Genomic DNA, 19160 nt, shown 5'->3' with positions numbered 1-19160 from the left:
CGCGGAAACTTCATGTGCGGCAAATGCGGCGCAGCGTTCAACCGGAAGGACAGCTTCGATCGTCACCGCTGCCCCGGACGAGGTATGAGGCCCCCTTACGCTATCGTTTACCGACTGACAATATTTCCTCTCGCTAGTAGTATGACTGTCGCACCCCTCTCAAGTCGACTTCCTAATGTCTGAACAACCATTGCGACTTCCCCCTGAAATATGAATGCAACACTTAACCACGCCCTCATAGATTCTTATATAGAGCTCCTGCCACCATTTTCATGCCCGCTTTCGCCTCTTGATACTTGCATCCCCAGTTATCGCCCTCTTCCCCTTGTAACAGCCTCGCCTTGGCGTTATCGTTATGTATCATGTATAAGCATAGACCAGGCCTGGATACTGTATCGCCTTCAACTGCCACGTTCATACCTGCCAATATGAATAGACAGCCAAAAAATTACGAACGCGTCGACACATGTAGGGGAGGGCTTCTGAGGGAGCGACCCGCCAACAAGCAACAAATGCGCTTGTCATTCCTTCAATGCCGTTGAGTTTAAAACAGTGATTCAACAATACATGACGCTACACGCACGGTAGAAATGCGTCCAGGTGCGGGTCCATCCAATGTAACACCTAGAGGAAAGCATACACAGGCTGACAACGGATGGGACCCATTACGCGCCAGAATAAACCCGCAGCTCTACCATGACCATTAGCAAGCGTCCCACTCAGGTCCAACCGTCAGCTGAGTGATTACGACCTGCTCCGAGTTTGATTCCGTCGCGTCCTGCACCCAGTGTTCGTCAGAGGACAATCTGACGAAATTGAGACAGAGCAGTCGCACCTCGAGAGCAAGAATGTCTTCGTCCACAAGGAAGCAACTGGTCGACGCCGGCACCTTCGAATCCTGGATGGGCGCCCAGAGATACGGCCGATTTGTTTGAATTTTCTCTACGAACCATCTCGCATCCTCGAAGGAAGTGCCCTTACATATGTGCATACTCCCCGGGCCGTCACCCTCCCGTCCCTCCGCCATTGTTGTCGCGGACTTGACGGTGTGCGGGTTGAAGTCGTATATGGTCCCGTTGAGCATCAAGCGGTAGCCATAGAGCGCGTAAGACCACACATTGTCGTCGTTGGTCACGTCTCCGAGGAAAAACGATGAGTTCGGACCCCAGCGCTCCCATTCGACTACCTTGATACCCAGTCGTCGTTCCGGTGTCTTCGGGACATGGCTGCGGACCGCGGACAGGATCTCAGGAGTATAACACAGCAGCGCGAGCTGTTTGTCCGGTTCGGCCAGCGACGTGTCTGGGACGCGCAGTCGGAAGTTGAAGACTACCATCGCAGAGTCAGGGGCTGTCGAGAACGGGACGGCACGTTTCTCCGAGGAGACCGCTGACGTTGAGGCATGGGAGGACGGGGAGGGTTTGCAGTCAATGCTACGCATGACCCCTTCCTGTACCCGCGGGAGATTGGTTCTGCGCACATGGCTGATCGTCGGTGGCTCGACAGAGTAAGTGATGCGGTATACGTCGAAGTGAGGAGGGTTGCAACGGCAATTGGCGACGATCAGACAGTCCTTTGAAAGCGTGCAGCAAGAAGAGCCTGGGACCGACTTATTGCGGACATGAGTCAGATGCAAGTACCGTCACGAAGAGTCGGGTGTGCTAACCCAGCTATAACCAGTCACCCAGTTGAGTACGAGAATGCGATGGCCTTCGACCGCATAAATGCTCACGAGCTCCCCATTTAATTGGATAGAGTTCATGTCGAAGATCCATAGATCCTCAGGACGACCTCCAACAGGATAGAAGTGTGTTGCTGGTATGACCATATCGTAGGTCTTCGCTCGTTTATGTCTAGTCCCCTCGTGAAGGGAGAGGAAGCGGAGACTAACGCACAGTTAGTGTCGGGTCCAGAAGATCATGCACGCAGGTCATCGCACCGTAGACCATCTGGCGCCGGTGAATAGCTGTCCCAGAGTACCAGGAGGTCCTGCGAGGGTTCGAGCTCGAAGTCACTGAAGCCACCAGGGTCGACAATGCTATGTCGACGGTGGTCGAGGTCATGTCCAGCACCGTGCAGGAAGAGCACATGCAGTTCATTGATATACATCAAGCCCAGGATATCGGCCACCTGAGGTTGAATTGCGGGATGGAGAAGGGTATGGTTTAACACTCCGAACACGAGTACCCCACTACGATATGCAGAGGCCGACGGTGTATGGGAGACCGTGGACGAGGATAATTGTCGCTTCTTGCGGAAGTCCTGTGCCTTCCACGCCTCTTGTCGTGCCAATAATCGCTTCAGCCGGACTCCTACTGGTGATGGGTGGTCCGGGTGGTCATCGACACAGTTGGCAAGTTCGAGGTGAATCGGATACTGCAGCCGTGCGTTGCTACAGACGATGTCATCAAACCTCCTGCATAACTGAGCATGTATGAACGTGAGATCCGATGTGCACCTCGGGCGCGATCCAAAGAAACTCACAAGACGACAAGTCGCGATCTCCGGCGCGTCCAAGAGGCTGAGAATCTCTACCAGTATCTCTGTGGGCAAACTGTCCAGCCTTCGGAACCCGCCTGTGCGGAAGAGAGATCGCGACATTGGCTCTTAGACAGCAATAGCTTCGCACACCGTAACGAACGTCGTCCAAGCCTCCGACGCCGAACCTCCACTGCTGAGCGCTGAGCAAGTATAGTCTTCCAGCGGAATGCTCCTTGCCGTTGCAGTCTGGACTGGGTTTATGTTCGTAACGGTGGTCGACAAAGGAGTCCTGACTTCCGGCAGTAAAGACGCGCCTGTGGCTGTTCTTGCCGCAGACCATCACGGCCCTATACCGTGACTACGCGCAGGATGCCCATGCGCAAGAGGAAGCACCGTGCAGCCATCCAAAACTTGGGCAAATATGTGAAGAGGAAGAAAGCAAGCCAAGCAGAGACTGTACCGGTTAGTCACCAGCGTGCTACCAGTGGTCGTCGGCGTGGGCCCTCCTCACCTTGTGCTGACTGCTACTGGGACATTACAGACAGCTTTGAGCTCAGGCAGTGGTACGCTACAGCAGCCTCCTACATTTCTCGAGACATACGAGTCTGCGCAGACAAGGATATCAGACTTGGGTCACCATCGTGAGCAGGTGCTCGCAGAGATATCGCAGCCAGCTACGGTCACCAACCTTCCTCGTACCGAGGACAGCAAGCCTGAGTCTGCAGACGAAAATGAATCGACCGTCGCAGACTCTCATACTCCCGACGACCCTTTGACACCTCCCAATGAGGTAGACTCATCGTCCACGGCTACGCGTACTTCTGACCGCCTAAGAGTCGTCACTCTCAAACCGAATCACCTAAAGTTCTAGGAAAGCGCAAGGGAACGGCAAAATGGTCCCCTTCAGTTGGAGCTTCGTCCTCCTCTCATACAACCGAGGCGAGAGAAGAAGTCGGTGATTCAGAGCCTGTGAGTTCCGGAATACAGCCCGCTGACCTACCTTTGGTACAGTTGACAGCCCAGCGACGTCAGATTAGCGATTTTGGAGAAGGCCTCATACAGGCGGGCAACATTCTGAAAGAGAAACCATGTACTGCGGATCAAGCCTGGGTATCGGATGTCTTGGGACGAGCAAACCTTCCCGTCTTTGCCGCAGAATTGCATGCAGTCCTCACTCCGCACACCTCGCATGCAGCATGAACTAATCCGCGACTTGATTTACATGATCGCCAAGGACTACACATTGTACTCGCCATATCTACTACAGTTACATTGACTAGATACAACTGCCTCACATTGTAATGTACTGTATCATACTGCTATTTCCTTTCATGCGCAGTGCCTTACCTCTCAGTGATGGAAAAGCCGCAGGTTCGTGTGCGCAAATACCATTCCATGCTCATCCGCTGCCTTCACGCACTCCTCATCCATAACACTGCCACTCGGCGCCGCCAAGTACTTCACGCCGCTCCTCCTCGCGCGATATACGTTGTCCGGGAAGGGGAAGAACGCGTCGCTGCTGCACGCCACGCCATCCAGCTTTCCCGTCCACTCTTTCTTCTCCTCAGCGGTAAGTGGCGCGGGCACCTCCTCGAACTGCGCCTCCCACTGCTCCTTCTCCCTGCCACCGCTCTCGAACACTTCGCCCGAGACAAACAGGTCTATTGCGTTAGCCTTCTCCGCGCGCTTCACGCCCTTCTTGAATGGGAGTGCGAGGACACGCGGGTGGTGTCGGAGCCACCACAGGTCAGCCTTCGTGCCTGCGAGACGCGTGCAGTGAATGCGGGATTGCTGTCCGGCGCCGATGCCAATGATAGCGCCATGGTACGCATAGGAAACGCTGTTGGATTGTGTGTACTTCAGCGCTAGCGTTGCAACGATCAGATCCGTTTGGGCTTCAGACGGGAGCTATTCGATGCGAATTGCTATCAACACGAGGAATATGAAGATGGAAATGAATCGACTTACTTCCTTGTTCTGAGTGACAAGGTTAGAGAAGAGCTCGGGGCTAACCTTGGCATCGTTGCGCCTCTGTTGCATGTGGATCCCGTACACCTGCCGCGTCTCAACTTCTGCTGGAACGTAGGACGGGTCAATCTAACCACCGCGGCGTCAGTATGATTCGACACGGAGATGAACGCGTGCGTGCCTGGATAACACAGTACTTTCCGCCCTTTTTCTTGGAGAGGACATCGAGCGCCTCGGGGGAGTAGCCAGGTGCGACGATGCCGTCAGATACCTCACGAGAAATGATACGAGCAGTGGCAAGGTCGCATGGTGCGGAAAGAGCGATGAAGTCGCCGAAGGAGGACATGCGGTCAGCACCTTCGGCGCAATCAGTGATAATAATTAATACCGGCAGGACGCGACTCACCTCGAGCACGCGCATAGGCGGACGCCAAAGGCGTTAGGGGCTCCTTGAGATCATCCACGCCGTAGACCTTCTTCTCAGTCTCGCTGAGCTCGACGCCTACTGCGGCGCCAGCAGGAGACACATGCTTGAAGGATGCCGCTGCGGGTAGATTGAGCGCGTCCTGGAGTTCCTTCACGAGCGCGTACGAGTTAAGTGCGTCGAGGAGGTTAATGTAACCAGGGGAGCCGCAGAGTGCTGATATGCATGGATCAATGTCATTACGCGGTTCTGGATTGACCAGAACACACCCTTGAACGGCAGCTCTCGCTCTGTTACGTACGCTTGCGCAGGCTTTTGATGGGGGTTCGCACCATACCTCAGTGCCATGCGCTGCACCGGCCCAACTAACTTCTCGGGTGACAGCTCCGAGCTAGCATACTGTTCCCTGAAGTAGCCGCTAATGGCATCGTCGTACTTTGCGGTCATTTCGAAGGCCTTCAATGCGAGCTTGCTGCGCATTGCCTGGCCAATATCGCCCTTGCCGGCGCCCCAGGCCTCGACGAACTCCACATAGTCAGCGGGATCGGACAGAACTGACACACGTGCATGGTTCTTTGCAGCAGCGCGGAGGAGGGTCACACCGCCGATGTCGATCTCCTCGACAGCGTCGGCAAGTGTGCAGTTGGGCTGTGCGATGGTGGATGTGAAGGGGTAAAGGTTGCAGACGACGATAGATATGGGAGAGATTGACTGCGCCTTGAGATCGGCTTCGTCAGAGGGGATGGATCGTGCGAGAATGCCTAAGATGCCGATGAAGACTCGATGGGACGTAAGAATTGAGGGAGAACTGACCACCGTGCACCGCGGGATGCAAGGTCTTCACGCGGCCTCCGAGCATTTCCGGGGCCTTCGTAATGTCGGAAACATCTCTTGAAGAGAATGGTCGTCAAGAAACAGATTAGAATAGGGTTGCACGTACTCGATGGGAATGCCCGCATCCCTGATTTTCTTTGCTGTCCCCCCAGATCCCAACAGACGGACGCCCGCAGTGTGCAGGCCCTGAGCCAAGTCGAGGAGGCCAGTCTTATCGTAGACGGATAGCAGCGCTGTGTCACAGTCAGTGGTCGGGTGCGCCTAGGTTGCTTCACTACGTACCGATAGGCGTAGACATGGTTGGCAGAATAGCTGGAGGAGCGGTCTTCAGCCACAGACGCGATATTTTCTCGATCACTCAGGATTGCTTTAGCGCCCATATTATTGAGCGCCTAACTGGCATAGGCGTCTAGCGACCTACAGTACTTACTTACCGACCGCAGGAGGGCAGCTTTTCAATAGCCTGGCGCTGTCGCATTTTGCTTGCTCGTGTACTCAAATCTCAGTGCGGTGTTACGGCTGAAATACGACTTCGCGGTTCCGAGTCGTCAGACCACTCGGCGACGCGCGTAGATTCAAAAGCGATCGTGCTCCTGAAGTCTTCAAGTTCCTCTGGCCAATACTTGTGCCCTTCATCCGACAACCGGACCCATGGAGGCTTGAGCTTGAACGTTTGAACACCGATGCAGACTGGAGGGGGGCCTAATAAATCATGAGCGCGTGGGATCGCGGAGAGAGCAGCAAGACGCGTCAGCCCGGCACACAAAGTTGGGTGAGTTGCATGGCTGCCACTATCTCACACGGATTCAAGTATTTTTGACAGAATTATGTCAGAACACGGAGCGTGGTCGAGCCTGTATGGCACCTCTGCTATGTTAAGAGTTGTCGACGCTGCGCTGCCGTACGTTGGATTGTCGTCCTTATGACCTTGCATTATCACCGGTACCTTCGTGCACAGCGCTGTGAGTACAGTCGCCATCATGAATGTCGTTCTACTAATCTGTTTGCAACCTCCATCCACCAGTGTAGATCATCCCATCTGATGCATCTCGAAGTCACGGAGCTGTATTGAAGCCGCACTCGCGCATACCAACATAGCGCCGCCGCCGTCGCCCCACCCGCCATGAACCTGCTCGCTAATTCGTCGGCGGCATTCGAAAGGGCAGAAATCATTTATAATCAGATTGGACACTTCAAATCTGCGACTGCAACGTTCTATCGAGCAAGACTTCGATCGCACCTACGCAAACCCAAACAGCTTGGCAAGGTTCCTCTCAAACGTGAAGTCAACCTCGCCGCCATTCTTCTGTGCGATCGACCACTGCAGTTCCACCTCCGCCTTGATCGTTCCCAGTATGTCCGCGTGCTTGGGCTTCCACCCGATCGTCCGCGCCCGCTCCGCCTTGGCACGACATGTCGTCCCGCCGAAGCTGCCCACGGCCTGCGAGCACCAGACATAGTCAATATCAAGTCACGCGTGAGCGGCAACCCGGGAGACGTACCAGTGAGCCCCAGTAGTTCTCGAGCTCCTCGTTTGCGAACGGGGTAGGCTCAGCTTCCTTGGTGATTCCGAGGTCCACGAGCGCCTGGCCGATGGCCTTGCCGACACCATACCAGGCAACCTCGCCGTTCTCGACAAAGTAGTAGCCCTCCCAGCCGTGCCCGACGCTCTGCGGGTCCTTGGAGATCGCATCGAAGAGATTGACGTAGATGTCGGCCACTGCAGAGCGTGCGCATGTCAGCCCTGCGAGCACGATAGTCGGAGGGGCTGTAGGTACGCACCATCATCGACGTGGGCATGCGGCCAGACAGCCTTACCAGGACCGACAATGCCAGCGCGCTTCCTGGCCAGCGCTGCCTTGGCGAGCCCTGGGATCTGAATGGAGAACTTCTTCGCGATTCCCGCCTCGTGCACTGGCGCAGATGCGAGACCGTACACGATGCCCGGCGAGATCAAGTATGACCTCGCATAGCCTGCCAGTGACGGTGGGTCAGCAAAGCCCAGTCCGTAGCTCGGATCTTTCGCACCTTCCTCGTCTGCACCAATCACGACCAGGTCGACGTTGCGGTGGAGGGCTTCTGCCGGAATGGACTTGATCTGCTCGATGTCCACGTCCGAGTATACGGTCTTGGCGGCATACTCTCCCTGCGCGAACTCAATGACTTCGCCAAGGCCGGTCTACATCATCGTGAGTCGTACAAGGCATCATGCGCGCGCTCTGGTTGTGCTTACAGTGTGGATAAGCACTGGCGGTTTGCCAGTGGCCGCGTGCGCCTTTCGTATGCCCTTGAGAACCGCGTTCATCTGCGGCACATTGTCCGCGTTTGCCTGGGCGAAAGTACCTGCGTCAGCGTATGAGAGCAATGGAGTACCATGAACAGGAGCTCACGAGGTTGAATATGACATCCGCATGAGAGGCAAGTTCCTCGATCTTGTCGTACTCGCTGAGAGCAGCGATCTCGGGCTTCGCGCCCAGCTTCTTGAGCACCTCTGCCTTCTCGGCGGAGCGCACTGGTGTAACGATCTCGAAAGTAGATGCCCTGGGGTGCTTCAGAAGGCGATTCAGGAGAGTTCCCCCAATGTAGCCTGCAATACCGGTCTGAGTTCGCGTTCGCCAGCACAGTATAGAGACTTGTGAACGTACCGGAGGCACCGAAGAGCAGGATATTCGTCTTACTGGCCATGTCTATCGATTTGCTTGTTGCTGGATGTGCTGGATGTGAGTGCGGGTTTATGGTCGAAGATGAGGATTGTGTTGGAAAGACCGTGTCTCGTCGTCGCTTTTATATTCGTCGCTGTACGAATTTCAGCCTACATATAGAGTCTGATCAGTCATCCTACTACTGTCCATGGATCTCCACGGATTCGTCTTGAATCCGTAGGCGAGTTTGGATTTGGATCGTGTAAGCCATGTTAGAGACATTGCTCAGTAAGCTGCTTTCCATCAATCGGCGCAGTAGCACCGGTAGGCGAAGAACCCCTGGACCGAGGCAAAACAATGGATGAACAACGAGATTCAGCTACCATCGGCTGCTTCGTATACGAGAAAGGAGGTGTATTTGTAATGAGGCCGCGGACGTCCGACTATGCTGCTCGCGCTCGCGTACGCGGCGAGCGCCCAGCGCCAAGGGGGCGTCTCTGTAAGCATTTTGTTACTAGAGACGTTCCTAGTGAAGGAGTGATTACTGCCACTGGCTGGGCAATGGGTCTGACAGTATATGTCAAAGTTAACAGGTCATGAGGAGGAGGAAGAGGAGGAGGAGGGAATACCATTTAGTCACCCCAGCTACTACCTAGTACGCAGACGCGCTAGTACATACCTCGAGTCGCTAAATGCGATTGTCATAAGAGCGGAAGCTCCCGGGCCCCTTAAATCCTCAGGCTGTCTAGTGATCATGACCGCTCACTGGCACGACGTATACGAACTTACTCAGTGGAGGTCCAGGACTTCGTCGAGTCATGGCAATAACCTACTACCTCCGAGTCAAGCCATCGGCAAGCCCGGAATTAGTTTAGTGCCAATGTTATTCGTCTCACCATAACGGACATGTCAGGCAAGCGTGGCGTCCACAACGTCGCTATATCCTACGTACCATCCTATCTGGCACCCCTTGCGACGAAGGGCTCGACCTCCGACCCAATGGACTCAGTGCCAGTGCAAGCATTGACGCGGTGAACATTGCACAGCGACGATAGCACACAATGATCAACACCCATGCGAGTTATATTTAGACCGTTATACACTTAACATGCGCGATACGACAGCCTCAACTCGACTCAACCGCCTTCTGCAGCAGCACCGAGTAAGTCCGCTCGTACGAGAAGTCGAATCCGCCCTTCTCCTGCGCAATCTTCTGCTGTAACTCGATCTCGGACTTAAAACCCGCAAGCAAGTCCGCGCTGCTGTGCTTGGGCTTCCACCCAAGCGCACGTATGCGGTCAGCGCGGCAGCGGCAGGTCGTCCCGTTATAGCTGCCGGCAGGCTGCACGAAGCTCGGTCAATGGTGTGTATGGCGCGAGAACTTCCGCGGACGACGCACCACCGAACCCCAGTACTTGGCCAACTCTTCTTCGGTGAAGGGCGTAGGCTCAGTGTTATCCGCGAGCCCGAGATCTACGAGCGCCTGGCCGATGGCCTTCCCGATCTCGTACCAAAAGATGTGGCCGTTCTCCCCGAAGTAGTAGCCCTCCCAGCCGTGGCCCGCGCTCTGGGGGTTTGACGTGATCGCGTCGAAGAGCACAATGTACATGTCGGCCGCTGTGAGTAGGTGTCAGTCCGTGCTCCGCGAGTGAGGCTTGGGACACGCACTGTCGTCGATGTGGATGTGCGGCCAGATAGCTTTACCGGGGCCGACCACGCCCGACCGTTTCCTGTCCAGCGACGCCTTGATAAGTCCGGGTATCTGGATAGAGACCTTCTTCGCTATTCCCGCCTCAAAGACGGGGCCGGACGCGATACCATCCACGATGCCTGGGATAATGATATACGACCGTGCGTAGCCTGCGCTGTTTCGTCAGCAACGCCAGAGCCTGATGGAATAGCCAACAGCTACCTTGCTCGTCTGCACCGATGACGGCCAGGTCAACATTGCGATGAAAGGCTGTCGGCGGGATCGACTTCAGCTGGTCAATGTTCAGGTCTGAGTAGACAGTCTCCGTCGCGTATTTCCCTTCCGCTGACTCCGCGATTTCACCTGTGCCTGACTGCAGACGGCCATAAGTCGTACGGAGGACTAGCTGAACGTATATTTCCCGCACTAACCGTATGGATGACGATAGGAGGTTGCCCAGTAGTTTCGTACGCCTTGCGAACGCCCTTCAAAAGCGCGACTATGGCGGGCAAGTCATCCGAGTTTGCCTGGTCAGGAAACCGTCCTTTTAGTATGTTTCAATATCATGAACTCCTTGGATGGAGGACTGACCACGTTGAAGATGACGTGCGCGCGCGAGGCCAGCGACTCGATCTTGTCATGGTCGCTGAGAGAGGCTATCTCGGCTTTCACGCCCAACTGCTCGAGGAGCTTTGCTTTCTCGGGAGACCGCACGGGCGTGGTGATGTCTAAATTGTCTGCGTTCGGATGCTGCAGGAGGCGGTTCAAGACGGAGCCTCCAATATAGCCTGGACGATGCGACGATCATGTCACTCATGTCTGCCACGGGACTCGGATGCACGTACCTGTGGCCCCGAAGAGCAGAATGTTGGTCTTGCCTGTCATGCCGACTATTGTATATACCGCCGATGAGTGACAGTAAATTGCTGCGATGCAGAGATTCACGACGCGGACGCTTTTATACTACAGAGCGCTGCATACCTGGCGAGAGTTAGTTCCACTTCCGACGGAGACGCATCGTCATTCCCTGGCTAACGCCCTCGTCGATCCCGAATGGCGTCATCTGCGGCGAGGATATGGCTCACTAAGCTGCCTTCTGTCTAGTTGAAAGTACAACCGCTTGCTGTGAAAAGTCAAGCCAAACGGAAGCTTGGCCGTCATACGGTATGAGGTGTGTAAGAAGGCGAGCGCTCCAGATTGCGTGATCGCCGAGCTGGCGAAGCATTGGTATTTACTCAGCATTCTGGCTCTTCTCTGAATCGAACTACAGTACCGCCTGACGACCCGTTGCCCATCGCTGCCGCGCTCGTGTGTGATATACAAAGTGGAGGATGGCTTGGAGTCGAAGAAGTAACGCTGAGGATGGTCAGATTTGCAGTCCCGACGGGACCGCTCGATAGGGAAAGTGGTGAACTGCCGCGTTGGGAAGGCAGCCGCCGAGGCCAGCCACAGCTCGGTAGAGCAGAGTACAAAATATGCACTCGGGGCTTCTGTGATGCAGGAAAGGGCCACAAGAATTCATACAAATATATTTTGGGTTGTTACAAAAGGTTCTGTCTACAGTACATGGGAACGGGAGGCGAGGGAGCGCAAAAATCGCACTGCCAGAGGCACCAGAGGCAGGGAGAGGCAGGCCGAGGGCATGCCGAGGCACAGTGGCGAGAAAGTGGGCAGCCACCGGGGACCGTAAATTGGCGCCTTGGGACCGTAAATCTTTCGGGACGAAGACAAGCACAAACCCTAGCAGACCCTAGCGCAGGTGACAGTCTGGCTGTGTCACATGCCCTGCAGTTGTCCACAGAACGCAAACTATTATAGCCCCTCCAGATCCTATGTACATCGTAGCGGCGCAAGCGCCGATCCCCGACTCCTGCATGGCACACAGCTACTCAGCCTGCCACAGCAGCACCATAGTATATTATGTGTGTATTGTAATATTGTACCATCGGAATGGTATGGAGACTCAATTGGAAGCCCTCACGCCCGCGGCGGCTTCGCCGCCCGGGCGTCTCGGGCTTCCACGAGTCTGAGCTACACGGCGAACTTACTTACCGTAATACATAAGTACTACAGTGCATGCGAGGGCTCCCAACATAATAGAGGCCCTCTTGCCTTTGGGAGGAGTTATGTGGTGGTCAAAGATCCAGACGCAGCCAGATGCGCGGTCGGATCCAACTGCCTCGAGCTGCCTCGTAAGACACTCGAGCATTGCTGCGATACCGCTTATGGGAATTATAAGTCACGTGTTTCCCACGGAGGGAGCGGCATCGCCGGCTGCGAACGACTTATGGTCGACAAAGCCCTCCTCTCTCCCTCCGGTCGGAGTCGGGGAAGTAGATATCCTACGAAAATCCCACTTCCTTTCTGACCATACAGAAAGACACTGTCATACTAAAACCCATAAATCCATTTGCCAGTTCCCAGGTCTCGCCAAATGACGAGCTCAAGAAAAACCAACAAAAAGATAAATGAGATCCCCCGACGACACAAGCCGATACTGCAGTGGCAAGGTCATCGCGCCCTCGAGTTGCAAGCAGAGCTCGAGAGCAAGGGCGGCAAAAATTAGATAACCAATAATGGAGGCGGTGCCTCCATAATAGTGGTTAAACTATTAAGAACAGATACTACACTTGATCTAAGCCAAAAGGCCAGAGTGGTAAGGATGCACAATGTCGACGTCCAGCTTTTGTAGTGGGCAAGATGGGCGCACGGACCAAGCACGTGATAGTATCGACAGCCAATAGCAACGGGCAATATTGGCACAAGCCGCCCGGCCACATCTAACCTCTGTACGATCATGAAGTATCTTGGAAGCATCCTACCAGCCTCCTAGTTGAGAAGGGCACAAATCCCTCGTACTCACGCGCTCACGATCGGTTGAAGACGTTCGCTGCTACATTACGCAGGACCGTATAATGTGGCTCTAGGACTTGGAGTGCAGATACGAACAGTGCGCAGTGACTGATTTGTTAGCGAATGAAGAATGAATTCTGACTACTCATTACACCAATAACTCTGATGCCGCAGCTTGCGCAGTCTATGCTTTAACTGCTCTCGCTGCGAGGGACGACAAAGTTGGCCCGCATCGTGACGACGTCATGATGATGATGTCGACCCAGGCATCTACATATGCAGAAGAATTTCCGATGTCCATCGTTCGTAACATCGACTCGACGGCTGGCGACCGAGGATGCGGGTTCTGCGACTCAATGCAAGAAGGCGACCGTTGTAAGTACCCAGCACTGTCCCTGGCGAGATCGCGTCAATGTTGATGCATGAACCCATAGATACATACTACACGAGAGTGGTATGTCGCTGCGACAGCAGACGTGAACTGGACAGAGATCAAGGAACACGTCCTGGATGGCCGCCTCGACAAGGCACAGTTTGGCCGGGATCTCACGTCCACTTGGTTCGACGCGCACGATGATAACAAGCGCATTACTGCGCACACGACTACTATTTCGGACTGGTCAGTCGACTCGACAGGCCCTAGAAGTTCTAGTAGGCTTTCTTGCTGGGTGATGCCAACAGGCAGTATGTTACGTATGCGCCTCGGCCCTCTACCCAACCTCTACCCATGGACTCTACTCCAGGCTAAAATACAGGTTGCGCGGAGAATCGCTGCTGTTGTAGACGGGAATGATCACTGTCTGCCCAACTACAGCTACTTCCTTGACTATGGACCCCTCTCGCAGCGGCTTCGAAACCACCAACCGCTCGCCTTCTCTCGGGAAGCCATGCTCCAGGAATCGCCTCAGATCAACCGCGCCTATTGACCCATCAACGATGACAACGACGACCGCGAAGCTATCTCCGGTCTGGCTGAGCCCGCAATACTCAACTGCAGTGCCCTGCACGCCGTGGTTGATCGTCTCCGTCTGCCGCTGGCTGCCGTCGCGGGGTCCAGGATGACGACATATCCGAAACGGTCGGACTTGATGCCGTCCCCGTTGTCGTGCTGTCCAAATGCGACGAGAACATCCAGCGCGGCGAAGTATCGAACGGTGTGCACCCAGCCTCCAATGGGTTCAGCGTGCCACCGGATGGTCCAGGTCAGGGTCTCCGTGTCGATGGCGTAAATTGACGTCTGACAGGTGGACTTCACCGGGAGGACGCGTCACCGTCTGCTTCGTAGACTGCCAGCAAGAAGGTGCTCTCGTCCAGGGGCGCGCTGCATGTCGGGTAGATCTCATCGCCGTCCTCGAATTTGACCTCGAGCTCGACGCTCGTGTCTGGCTCCCGTGAGTTGGGAATGTTGGCCCCGCGCCAGCGCAGGACCGCCATCTTGTCACCCCATGCCTCGGACGACGTCGCGATGATGTCGCCGTTCGGCCTGATGTGGACGGGCAGCAATACGCCTCCGCCTCAGGTGTTCAGCCGCTTCTCCTCGCGCGCTCCAAGACGTGAGGGGAGGGTGGCGCGGCCGAGGATTCCACCGTCCCCGAGGACGTCGCAGAGCAAGGCTGTGGTGAGGTCGTCTACTATAGCGACAACGATCTTGCCGTCAGCGTACCACAGGTAATCCTCGGTCAAGGTGCCGTACAGCTCGAGCCTACGGATGAGTTGACCATCGACGAGGCTGAACACGAGGAGCGAGGGTGGGACATTTTCCTGAGCCTGATCGGCGATGACGATGAGGTTACGGTCGGTGTTGAAAACAGGGTCAAGGTGATACGGTGGAGGTTGTACGAACTGTGCGAGGTGCGCTACGTGCTCGAGAACCCCGCGTGTGCCTCCCGCACGCCAAACATCGACGCTGGTCTTGCCGAAGGTGAGTACATACGACTGATGGACGTGGAATGCCTCTACGTCGCCGTCGAGAGTCAAGGGCTGGGGAGACTCATCGAGGTGGATGGTAGGTCTTTCTGGCTGGACAAAGCCCGTCAGCATACTGACCATACACGATCCAATGTAGTCTCTCACTCTCTGTGGAAGTCAGCGGTCGTAGCAGGAGGTGTGACGGAACATCCTACGGATGCAATAATAATTCACGTCGTACAGCCCCTTTCCTGGTCTCATCATCGGGATCGCCTTATACAAAGGCAGCTGTGCCTCTGCAATGATGGCCACCGTTAGATGGGCCTTCTTGAAGCTCTTCGGGGTGTTCGGATAACGTTACATGATGCTTCGGTGAGCGCTGGATCAAGAGGGGCCTCCTGGACGTTTGGACGCGGCGAGCGCGGCTTCAATGGTGCAGCACTACAGCAGCCGACGTGTTCCCCTAGGTAAAATACGGACTGCTCGGTGGGCGTGGTTTCAAGAAGACGGTTGTCGAATCTTTGAAACGTCTGGATGCGGCGAACATAGTGGCCGTGAGCTACAGTGGTGCTGTACAGCAGCCGACTCGGACGTCGCATGTCAGGATTGCGCTGATCAACCCTAGAACGCAGGCAGACAGGGTAGACATGGCGGGCAAGAACTGGATACGTTTTTCTTGTTCATCCTTATACTCGGGCACTTGGGGCCACGGCTTATCCCAAAGCAAGGCTTAAAAGTCCAAAATCTCGGGCGCTCAAGGTGACTGCTCCTTGTCTGCTGCGATGCTATTTCGACTGACATGCTGCATGTGCAGTACTGGATGACCCTGCGCATCGCGTATCATCAAAATCAGCCGGGGCGCTGTTCTGGTGCTTTGTAGTGTTCCGCCGCTCACCTGGAGAGCTGACCGAGCACATTTGGTTGAACGCGCATGGGCTGTCTACCAACGCTCGCGTGTCAAGGCTGACGGTTGTCAGACGTATAAAAGGCAGGATGCAGCTCTGTTCGTCAGGCCGGTCCTCTTTCACGCGTGCAGCCTTACTCTAACGTACATTCAACCACCCATCCATCCTTATTAACCTCACAGTCCTCCCTCTTATCGCACGAACGTAACGATCAATCCCGTTTATTCGCCATGCAACTTACCGCCGCTCTCCTCGCTACCCTCGCTCTCCTTTGCACTGTCTTCTTCAACTTCGCGCAGGCCGTCCCGCTTACGCCCTCCCGAAACGATGCCGAAGCCTGCGCAAGCCTGACAGATTGCGACTCTTGTGGTTCGTCAATCTTTATGTTGCCCGAAGTTTGTCATTCACGATCCCTGCCATTGTAGTTCACGCGAGTCGTTGTGGGTTCTCCCTTGACACGCAAAGTTGTGCCTCGAAGAACGACCACGCTGGGAGGCTCGCAACATCTGCGACTGAATGCAAGAAGGCAGTCGCTGTAAGTACTTACCCCGCACTGTTCCCGATCAGATCGCATCAATGTTGATGCATGTACCATAGATCCATGCCGCACGAGAGTGGTATGTCGCCGCGAGAGCAGATGCGGAGACGCGCGTCCTGGATCGCCGCAGCACCAAAGCATATCAATGTCCGAACTGCGCCCAACAGTGCGCTTCGTTGGCTACCTTGAAGCGCCATATGGCTCACGGTTGTCCCGGTCCCCAGCGGTGAACGCGAGGTGTACAGAGTTAATCATTCAGTTGGATTGGCTATGAGGTCGGCCAGAAGGTGGTGAAGAGTTTGCTTGTAATTTAGACAAGGCTATGGTATGCAGGCATGCCAGACCTCCCCACGCAACTTTTTATTCCTAATTCTTGAACGAGTGAACGACGGTCGACGCCACGGTGGTGCGCGTCAACGATGATCGAGATCCGATTCTGCCACTCCTCCGCCACCGCTTCCAAAGTCAAGTTCAGGTCGCCTTCGCACTGACGCCGGCGGCTCATTTACTGCGACACAGTTCAATCATGACTGTTCCCTGCTCCCTAAACAACAGGCCAAGCTGCCGGATCTTGTTGAATCAATACGACGTTTGCATCGCGCAAGATACCCAGGTACATGCACCTTGAAGTTCATTGATTGGATAGCGGTGTCTAAGGCTCTCAAGAACAGGCCTCGACCTCAACGTACTCGGTTGTCCAAAATAGCAGGGAATCCAACGCAGAGAATCATTCGTTGATGTCATGGCGGATCTTTCTTATGATGCGATACACGTGCGCCGTGAATACGGCCTAGTGTAAGGCTCTGAATTCTGGATTCCTGACGACGAAACCTTTGGCCTCGATATACCACAGAGCTTCTGCATCTACGCCCTCTAGTGTCGGTCTTATGCGCTGTTACATACAGTACCCTCATGCAGGGTCGTAGACACGCTGTGCCCATGGAGGCATGCGTGGTCCACAGGCAAGTTCATAACACTGGAAACCGTACTTTGATGAAGCTGACCTCCGTCACGGTGCCCCACTTGCCGTTCCATCACCATGTGTGAGTCGCGGAGTGGACCAATTAGGCATATCGTACGCATCAGCTATTATCGTGCCCGTCGTCCGCATGGCGCTGACCATAGCCTCGCCGTTTTCAGCCGTCGCTTTGTCCTTGAGGTGGACCCACAGGTACCCAAGTTCGGCAACCACCCCCAAATCGTGATCCACGCTGCGGACAGGACTGGGCCTGCGAATCTGAAACCCACGTGTTCGCAGCCTTTGTGCCACTCGGGCCAAACGTATAAATGGAGCTCGACGCTCGCGCTTTTGCCGCTCAACCGCTACGACCCTTCGTCTCCCCCCACCTTCAGGCTGCCTTTTGCCTCGCTTCCTGGTCGCTGGTTATGTGGCTCTGCTCTCAAGTGGTGAACCTCGTCAGCTGCTCCAGGTTCTGTATACCCGACCGCCGTAAGGACGCCACTCGTCGACGAAGGGCGCGCGTCGTCGCGCACAAGGGTATGTCTATTATCAATCTCGACGCACTTGGACTGACGCGTAGACAGACTCTCCAGCCGCAGCGGTGTTTGTCCCGTCGCTCACTGTCAGCCGAGTGGCGTTCAACGACCGTCAGCCTGCGCCACCGACGCGTCGCGAGATCGACCAGCCGCCCTGTCAGCCGCCATGCTACTTAAGGTGCTTGTTCTCTGGATTCAGGCTGCGTGCGTTCCCGAGTCTTGTGTGGCTTGCCTCTCTTTGTGCCTGCTCCTCTGGTCGGACCTGTTGCGTCCGAGTCTAGCTGCGTCAAGAGCTCGACGTCGGGCGAAGAGTCAAGCGCCGCAAGGTAAAGGAGGCTGGCCTCAAGGTCGCTCGGATGAGCAAAGGGTCAAGCGCCGCAAGGTAAAGGAGGCTAGCTTCAAGTGTACTCCAACAGGCGAAGGGTCAAACGCCGCAAGGTAAAGGAGGCTAGCATCAAGATAGCTCGAACGAGCGAGGGTCAAGCGCCGCAAGGTATTCAACGGAGGCTGCGTCAAGGGTCAAGCGCCCAATCGGCTCGCCTCAAGAGCTCGGATACGAGTGAAGGGTCAAGCGCCGCAAGGGGAACCCGAGGCTAGCTTCAAGGGCTCTGGTATGAGCGAAGGGTCAAGCGCCACAAGAAAGAACCGAGGCTAGCCTCAATGTGCTCGAACGAGCGAAAGAGTCAAGCGCCGCAAGGACATGGCAGCATCTAGTGCAAGAGCAGCAAGTTGGGCCACCCGAGGGCGGGCGGGTACCCGCGGCGACGCGGTGCCTGTCCGGGCGCGGACCTTTACGTGGTCCTCGGGATGAGTCCCTCGCGCACAAGTTGTGCGAGGGGAAACCAACACGCGCCGAAGTGTTTTCCGCAGGATGGTTCATTATCTCGGTATGTTACCACAATGTAGCATGCGCATGAGGTATTTTCGTGTCATGGGAATTGCATGGGAATGATGTTTATCCTTACACCACCAGATCTAACCGGTGTGAGACGGCAGTATCCTGTTCCGTCGGGCTTCTCTGCCCAAGAGGTCTCGTCGAAGTAGTCGGCGAGGCAATACATCGTTAAAACGCTGGACCTGAGCCACGACTCGAATAGCGGGACTATCGCCGCCTTCGACGACCGCATTAACCGCCAAAGGCTGGCCATGACCGCAATACGTTGTAGACGTCGGACGCAAAGATGGCTCCGAACGTCTGACGATCCGCTTCATCCACTGTATCTGTGCATTGAAGCTTGAAGGACTATCGTCACTTGCGGTCGCCGTGGAGGGTTCCGGGACGACGAGTCTAAGGTTCAGCACAGGATCAGCGGGCTGCTCTATGCACTGAATAGGATCGAGCTCCACTAAGTTACGCTGAACAGCTTGAGTCGAGTTAACACAGAACCCGTACCTGCATGGTGTTCCCCTCCTCTCGTGC

At 55.4% G+C, this 19160-nt stretch overlaps 7 protein-coding genes across 7 annotated transcripts; 2 read left to right on the top strand and 5 right to left on the bottom strand.

The window, feature by feature from the left end:
- Window positions 1-567: 567 nt before the first annotated feature.
- On the bottom strand, window positions 568-2789 carry B0H18DRAFT_644556 (uncharacterized protein). The gene is made up of 5 exons (XM_048038928.1): window positions 2485-2789; window positions 1940-2424; window positions 1667-1886; window positions 836-1609; window positions 568-778 (listed from the first exon to the last, which is right to left on the bottom strand). Exons 1-5 carry the CDS (start codon window positions 2599-2601, stop codon window positions 704-706), a joined length of 1671 nt encoding a protein of 556 aa, XP_047897848.1. The 5' UTR covers window positions 2602-2789; the 3' UTR covers window positions 568-703.
- A 1005-nt stretch (window positions 2790-3794) lies between these two features.
- Window positions 3795-6026, bottom strand: B0H18DRAFT_644562 (bifunctional purine biosynthesis protein ade10). The gene is made up of 8 exons (XM_048038929.1): window positions 5990-6026; window positions 5814-5940; window positions 5687-5763; window positions 5143-5634; window positions 4856-5089; window positions 4631-4806; window positions 4450-4578; window positions 3795-4389 (listed from the first exon to the last, which is right to left on the bottom strand). The coding sequence occupies exons 1-8, from the start codon at window positions 6003-6005 to the stop codon at window positions 3832-3834; spliced, it is 1809 nt and encodes a 602-aa protein (XP_047897847.1). The 5' UTR covers window positions 6006-6026; the 3' UTR covers window positions 3795-3831.
- A 150-nt stretch (window positions 6027-6176) lies between these two features.
- B0H18DRAFT_983555 (uncharacterized protein) lies at window positions 6177-6864 on the bottom strand. Its single transcript, XM_048044624.1, is given in 4 exon segments — window positions 6177-6370; window positions 6385-6498; window positions 6545-6702; window positions 6729-6864. 3 exon segments carry the CDS (start codon window positions 6830-6832, stop codon window positions 6458-6460), a joined length of 303 nt encoding a protein of 100 aa, XP_047897846.1. The 5' UTR covers window positions 6833-6864; the 3' UTR covers window positions 6177-6370; window positions 6385-6457.
- On the bottom strand, window positions 6732-8835 carry B0H18DRAFT_644530 (uncharacterized protein). Its single transcript, XM_048038927.1, has 7 exons — window positions 8353-8835; window positions 8098-8294; window positions 7941-8036; window positions 7736-7886; window positions 7490-7681; window positions 7210-7427; window positions 6732-7148 (listed from the first exon to the last, which is right to left on the bottom strand). The coding sequence occupies exons 1-7, from the start codon at window positions 8390-8392 to the stop codon at window positions 6948-6950; spliced, it is 1095 nt and encodes a 364-aa protein (XP_047897845.1). The 5' UTR covers window positions 8393-8835; the 3' UTR covers window positions 6732-6947.
- A 583-nt stretch (window positions 8836-9418) lies between these two features.
- Window positions 9419-11126, bottom strand: B0H18DRAFT_644511 (uncharacterized protein). Its single transcript, XM_048038926.1, has 8 exons — window positions 11021-11126; window positions 10885-10965; window positions 10631-10827; window positions 10471-10566; window positions 10262-10412; window positions 10018-10209; window positions 9749-9966; window positions 9419-9691 (listed from the first exon to the last, which is right to left on the bottom strand). The coding sequence occupies exons 2-8, from the start codon at window positions 10922-10924 to the stop codon at window positions 9476-9478; spliced, it is 1110 nt and encodes a 369-aa protein (XP_047897844.1). The 5' UTR covers window positions 10925-10965; window positions 11021-11126; the 3' UTR covers window positions 9419-9475.
- Window positions 11127-15748: 4622 nt separating this feature from the next.
- On the top strand, window positions 15749-16513 carry B0H18DRAFT_644432 (uncharacterized protein). Its single transcript, XM_048038925.1, has 4 exons — window positions 15749-15803; window positions 15888-16074; window positions 16131-16240; window positions 16303-16513. The coding sequence occupies exons 2-4, from the start codon at window positions 15936-15938 to the stop codon at window positions 16471-16473; spliced, it is 420 nt and encodes a 139-aa protein (XP_047897843.1). The 5' UTR covers window positions 15749-15803; window positions 15888-15935; the 3' UTR covers window positions 16474-16513.
- A 1060-nt stretch (window positions 16514-17573) lies between these two features.
- On the top strand, window positions 17574-18137 carry B0H18DRAFT_983529 (uncharacterized protein). The gene is made up of 2 exons (XM_048044623.1): window positions 17574-17741; window positions 17789-18137. Exons 1-2 carry the CDS (start codon window positions 17630-17632, stop codon window positions 18019-18021), a joined length of 345 nt encoding a protein of 114 aa, XP_047897842.1. The 5' UTR covers window positions 17574-17629; the 3' UTR covers window positions 18022-18137.
- The last annotated feature ends 1023 nt before the right edge of the window (window positions 18138-19160 follow it).

The sequence above is a fragment of the Fomitopsis serialis genome (genome assembly GCF_022376445.1).
Source record: "Fomitopsis serialis strain Sig1Antser10 chromosome Unknown B0H18scaffold_8, whole genome shotgun sequence".
NCBI lineage: Eukaryota > Fungi > Basidiomycota > Agaricomycetes > Polyporales > Fomitopsidaceae > Fomitopsis > Fomitopsis serialis.
The sequence above is the reverse complement of the archived record's forward strand: the minus strand, read 5'-3'. Positions and strand labels throughout refer to the sequence as shown.

Bases quoted from the DNA above. Each gene is read 5' to 3' on its own strand.
- B0H18DRAFT_983555 (XM_048044624.1), bottom strand. From the start codon at position 6,832: ATGGCGGGTGGGGCGACGGCGGCGGCGCTATGTTGGTATGCGCGAGTG. The intron at 6,703-6,728 runs GTGGATGGAGGT...CAAACAGATTAG, and splicing joins AGATGGGATGATCTACACTG to TAGAACGACATTCATGATGG. The intron at 6,499-6,544 runs GTTCTGACATAA...CGTGTGAGATAG, and splicing joins CAGGCTCGACCACGCTCCGT to TGGCAGCCATGCAACTCACC.
- B0H18DRAFT_644511 (XM_048038926.1), bottom strand. From the start codon at position 10,924: ATGACAGGCAAGACCAACATTCTGCTCTTCGGGGCCACAG. The intron at 10,828-10,884 runs GTACGTGCATCC...CGCATCGTCCAG, and splicing joins TCTGCTCTTCGGGGCCACAG to GCTATATTGGAGGCTCCGTC. The intron at 9,692-9,748 runs GTGCGTCGTCCG...AGCTTCGTGCAG, and splicing joins CCAAGTACTGGGGTTCGGTG to CCTGCCGGCAGCTATAACGG.
- B0H18DRAFT_644556 (XM_048038928.1), bottom strand. From the start codon at position 2,601: ATGTCGCGATCTCTCTTCCGCACAGGCGGGTTCCGAAGGCTGGACAGT. The intron at 1,887-1,939 runs GTGCGATGACCT...ACTGTGCGTTAG, and splicing joins CCGGCGCCAGATGGTCTACG to TCTCCGCTTCCTCTCCCTTC. The intron at 1,610-1,666 runs GTTAGCACACCC...GTCCGCAATAAG, and splicing joins GGGTGACTGGTTATAGCTGG to TCGGTCCCAGGCTCTTCTTG.
- B0H18DRAFT_644432 (XM_048038925.1), top strand. From the start codon at position 15,936: ATGCAACTTACCGCCGCTCTCCTCGCTACCCTCGCTCTCCTTTGCACT. The intron at 16,075-16,130 runs GTTCGTCAATCT...CTGCCATTGTAG, and splicing joins GACAGATTGCGACTCTTGTG to TTCACGCGAGTCGTTGTGGG. The intron at 16,241-16,302 runs GTAAGTACTTAC...CATGTACCATAG, and splicing joins AATGCAAGAAGGCAGTCGCT to ATCCATGCCGCACGAGAGTG.
- B0H18DRAFT_644562 (XM_048038929.1), bottom strand. The intron at 5,764-5,813 runs GTACGTGCAACC...ATTCTCTTCAAG, and splicing joins GATGCGGGCATTCCCATCGA to AGATGTTTCCGACATTACGA. The intron at 5,090-5,142 runs GTGTGTTCTGGT...CATGCATATCAG, and splicing joins GCGAGAGCTGCCGTTCAAGG to CACTCTGCGGCTCCCCTGGT.
- B0H18DRAFT_644530 (XM_048038927.1), bottom strand. From the start codon at position 8,392: ATGGCCAGTAAGACGAATATCCTGCTCTTCGGTGCCTCCG. The intron at 8,037-8,097 runs GTGAGCTCCTGT...ACTTTCGCCCAG, and splicing joins CGGATGTCATATTCAACCTC to GCAAACGCGGACAATGTGCC. The intron at 7,682-7,735 runs GTGCGAAAGATC...CGTCACTGGCAG, and splicing joins GATTGGTGCAGACGAGGAAG to GCTATGCGAGGTCATACTTG.
- B0H18DRAFT_983529 (XM_048044623.1), top strand. From the start codon at position 17,630: ATGTGGCTCTGCTCTCAAGTGGTGAACCTCGTCAGCTGCTCCAGGTTC. The intron at 17,742-17,788 runs GTATGTCTATTA...ACGCGTAGACAG, and splicing joins GCGCGTCGTCGCGCACAAGG to ACTCTCCAGCCGCAGCGGTG.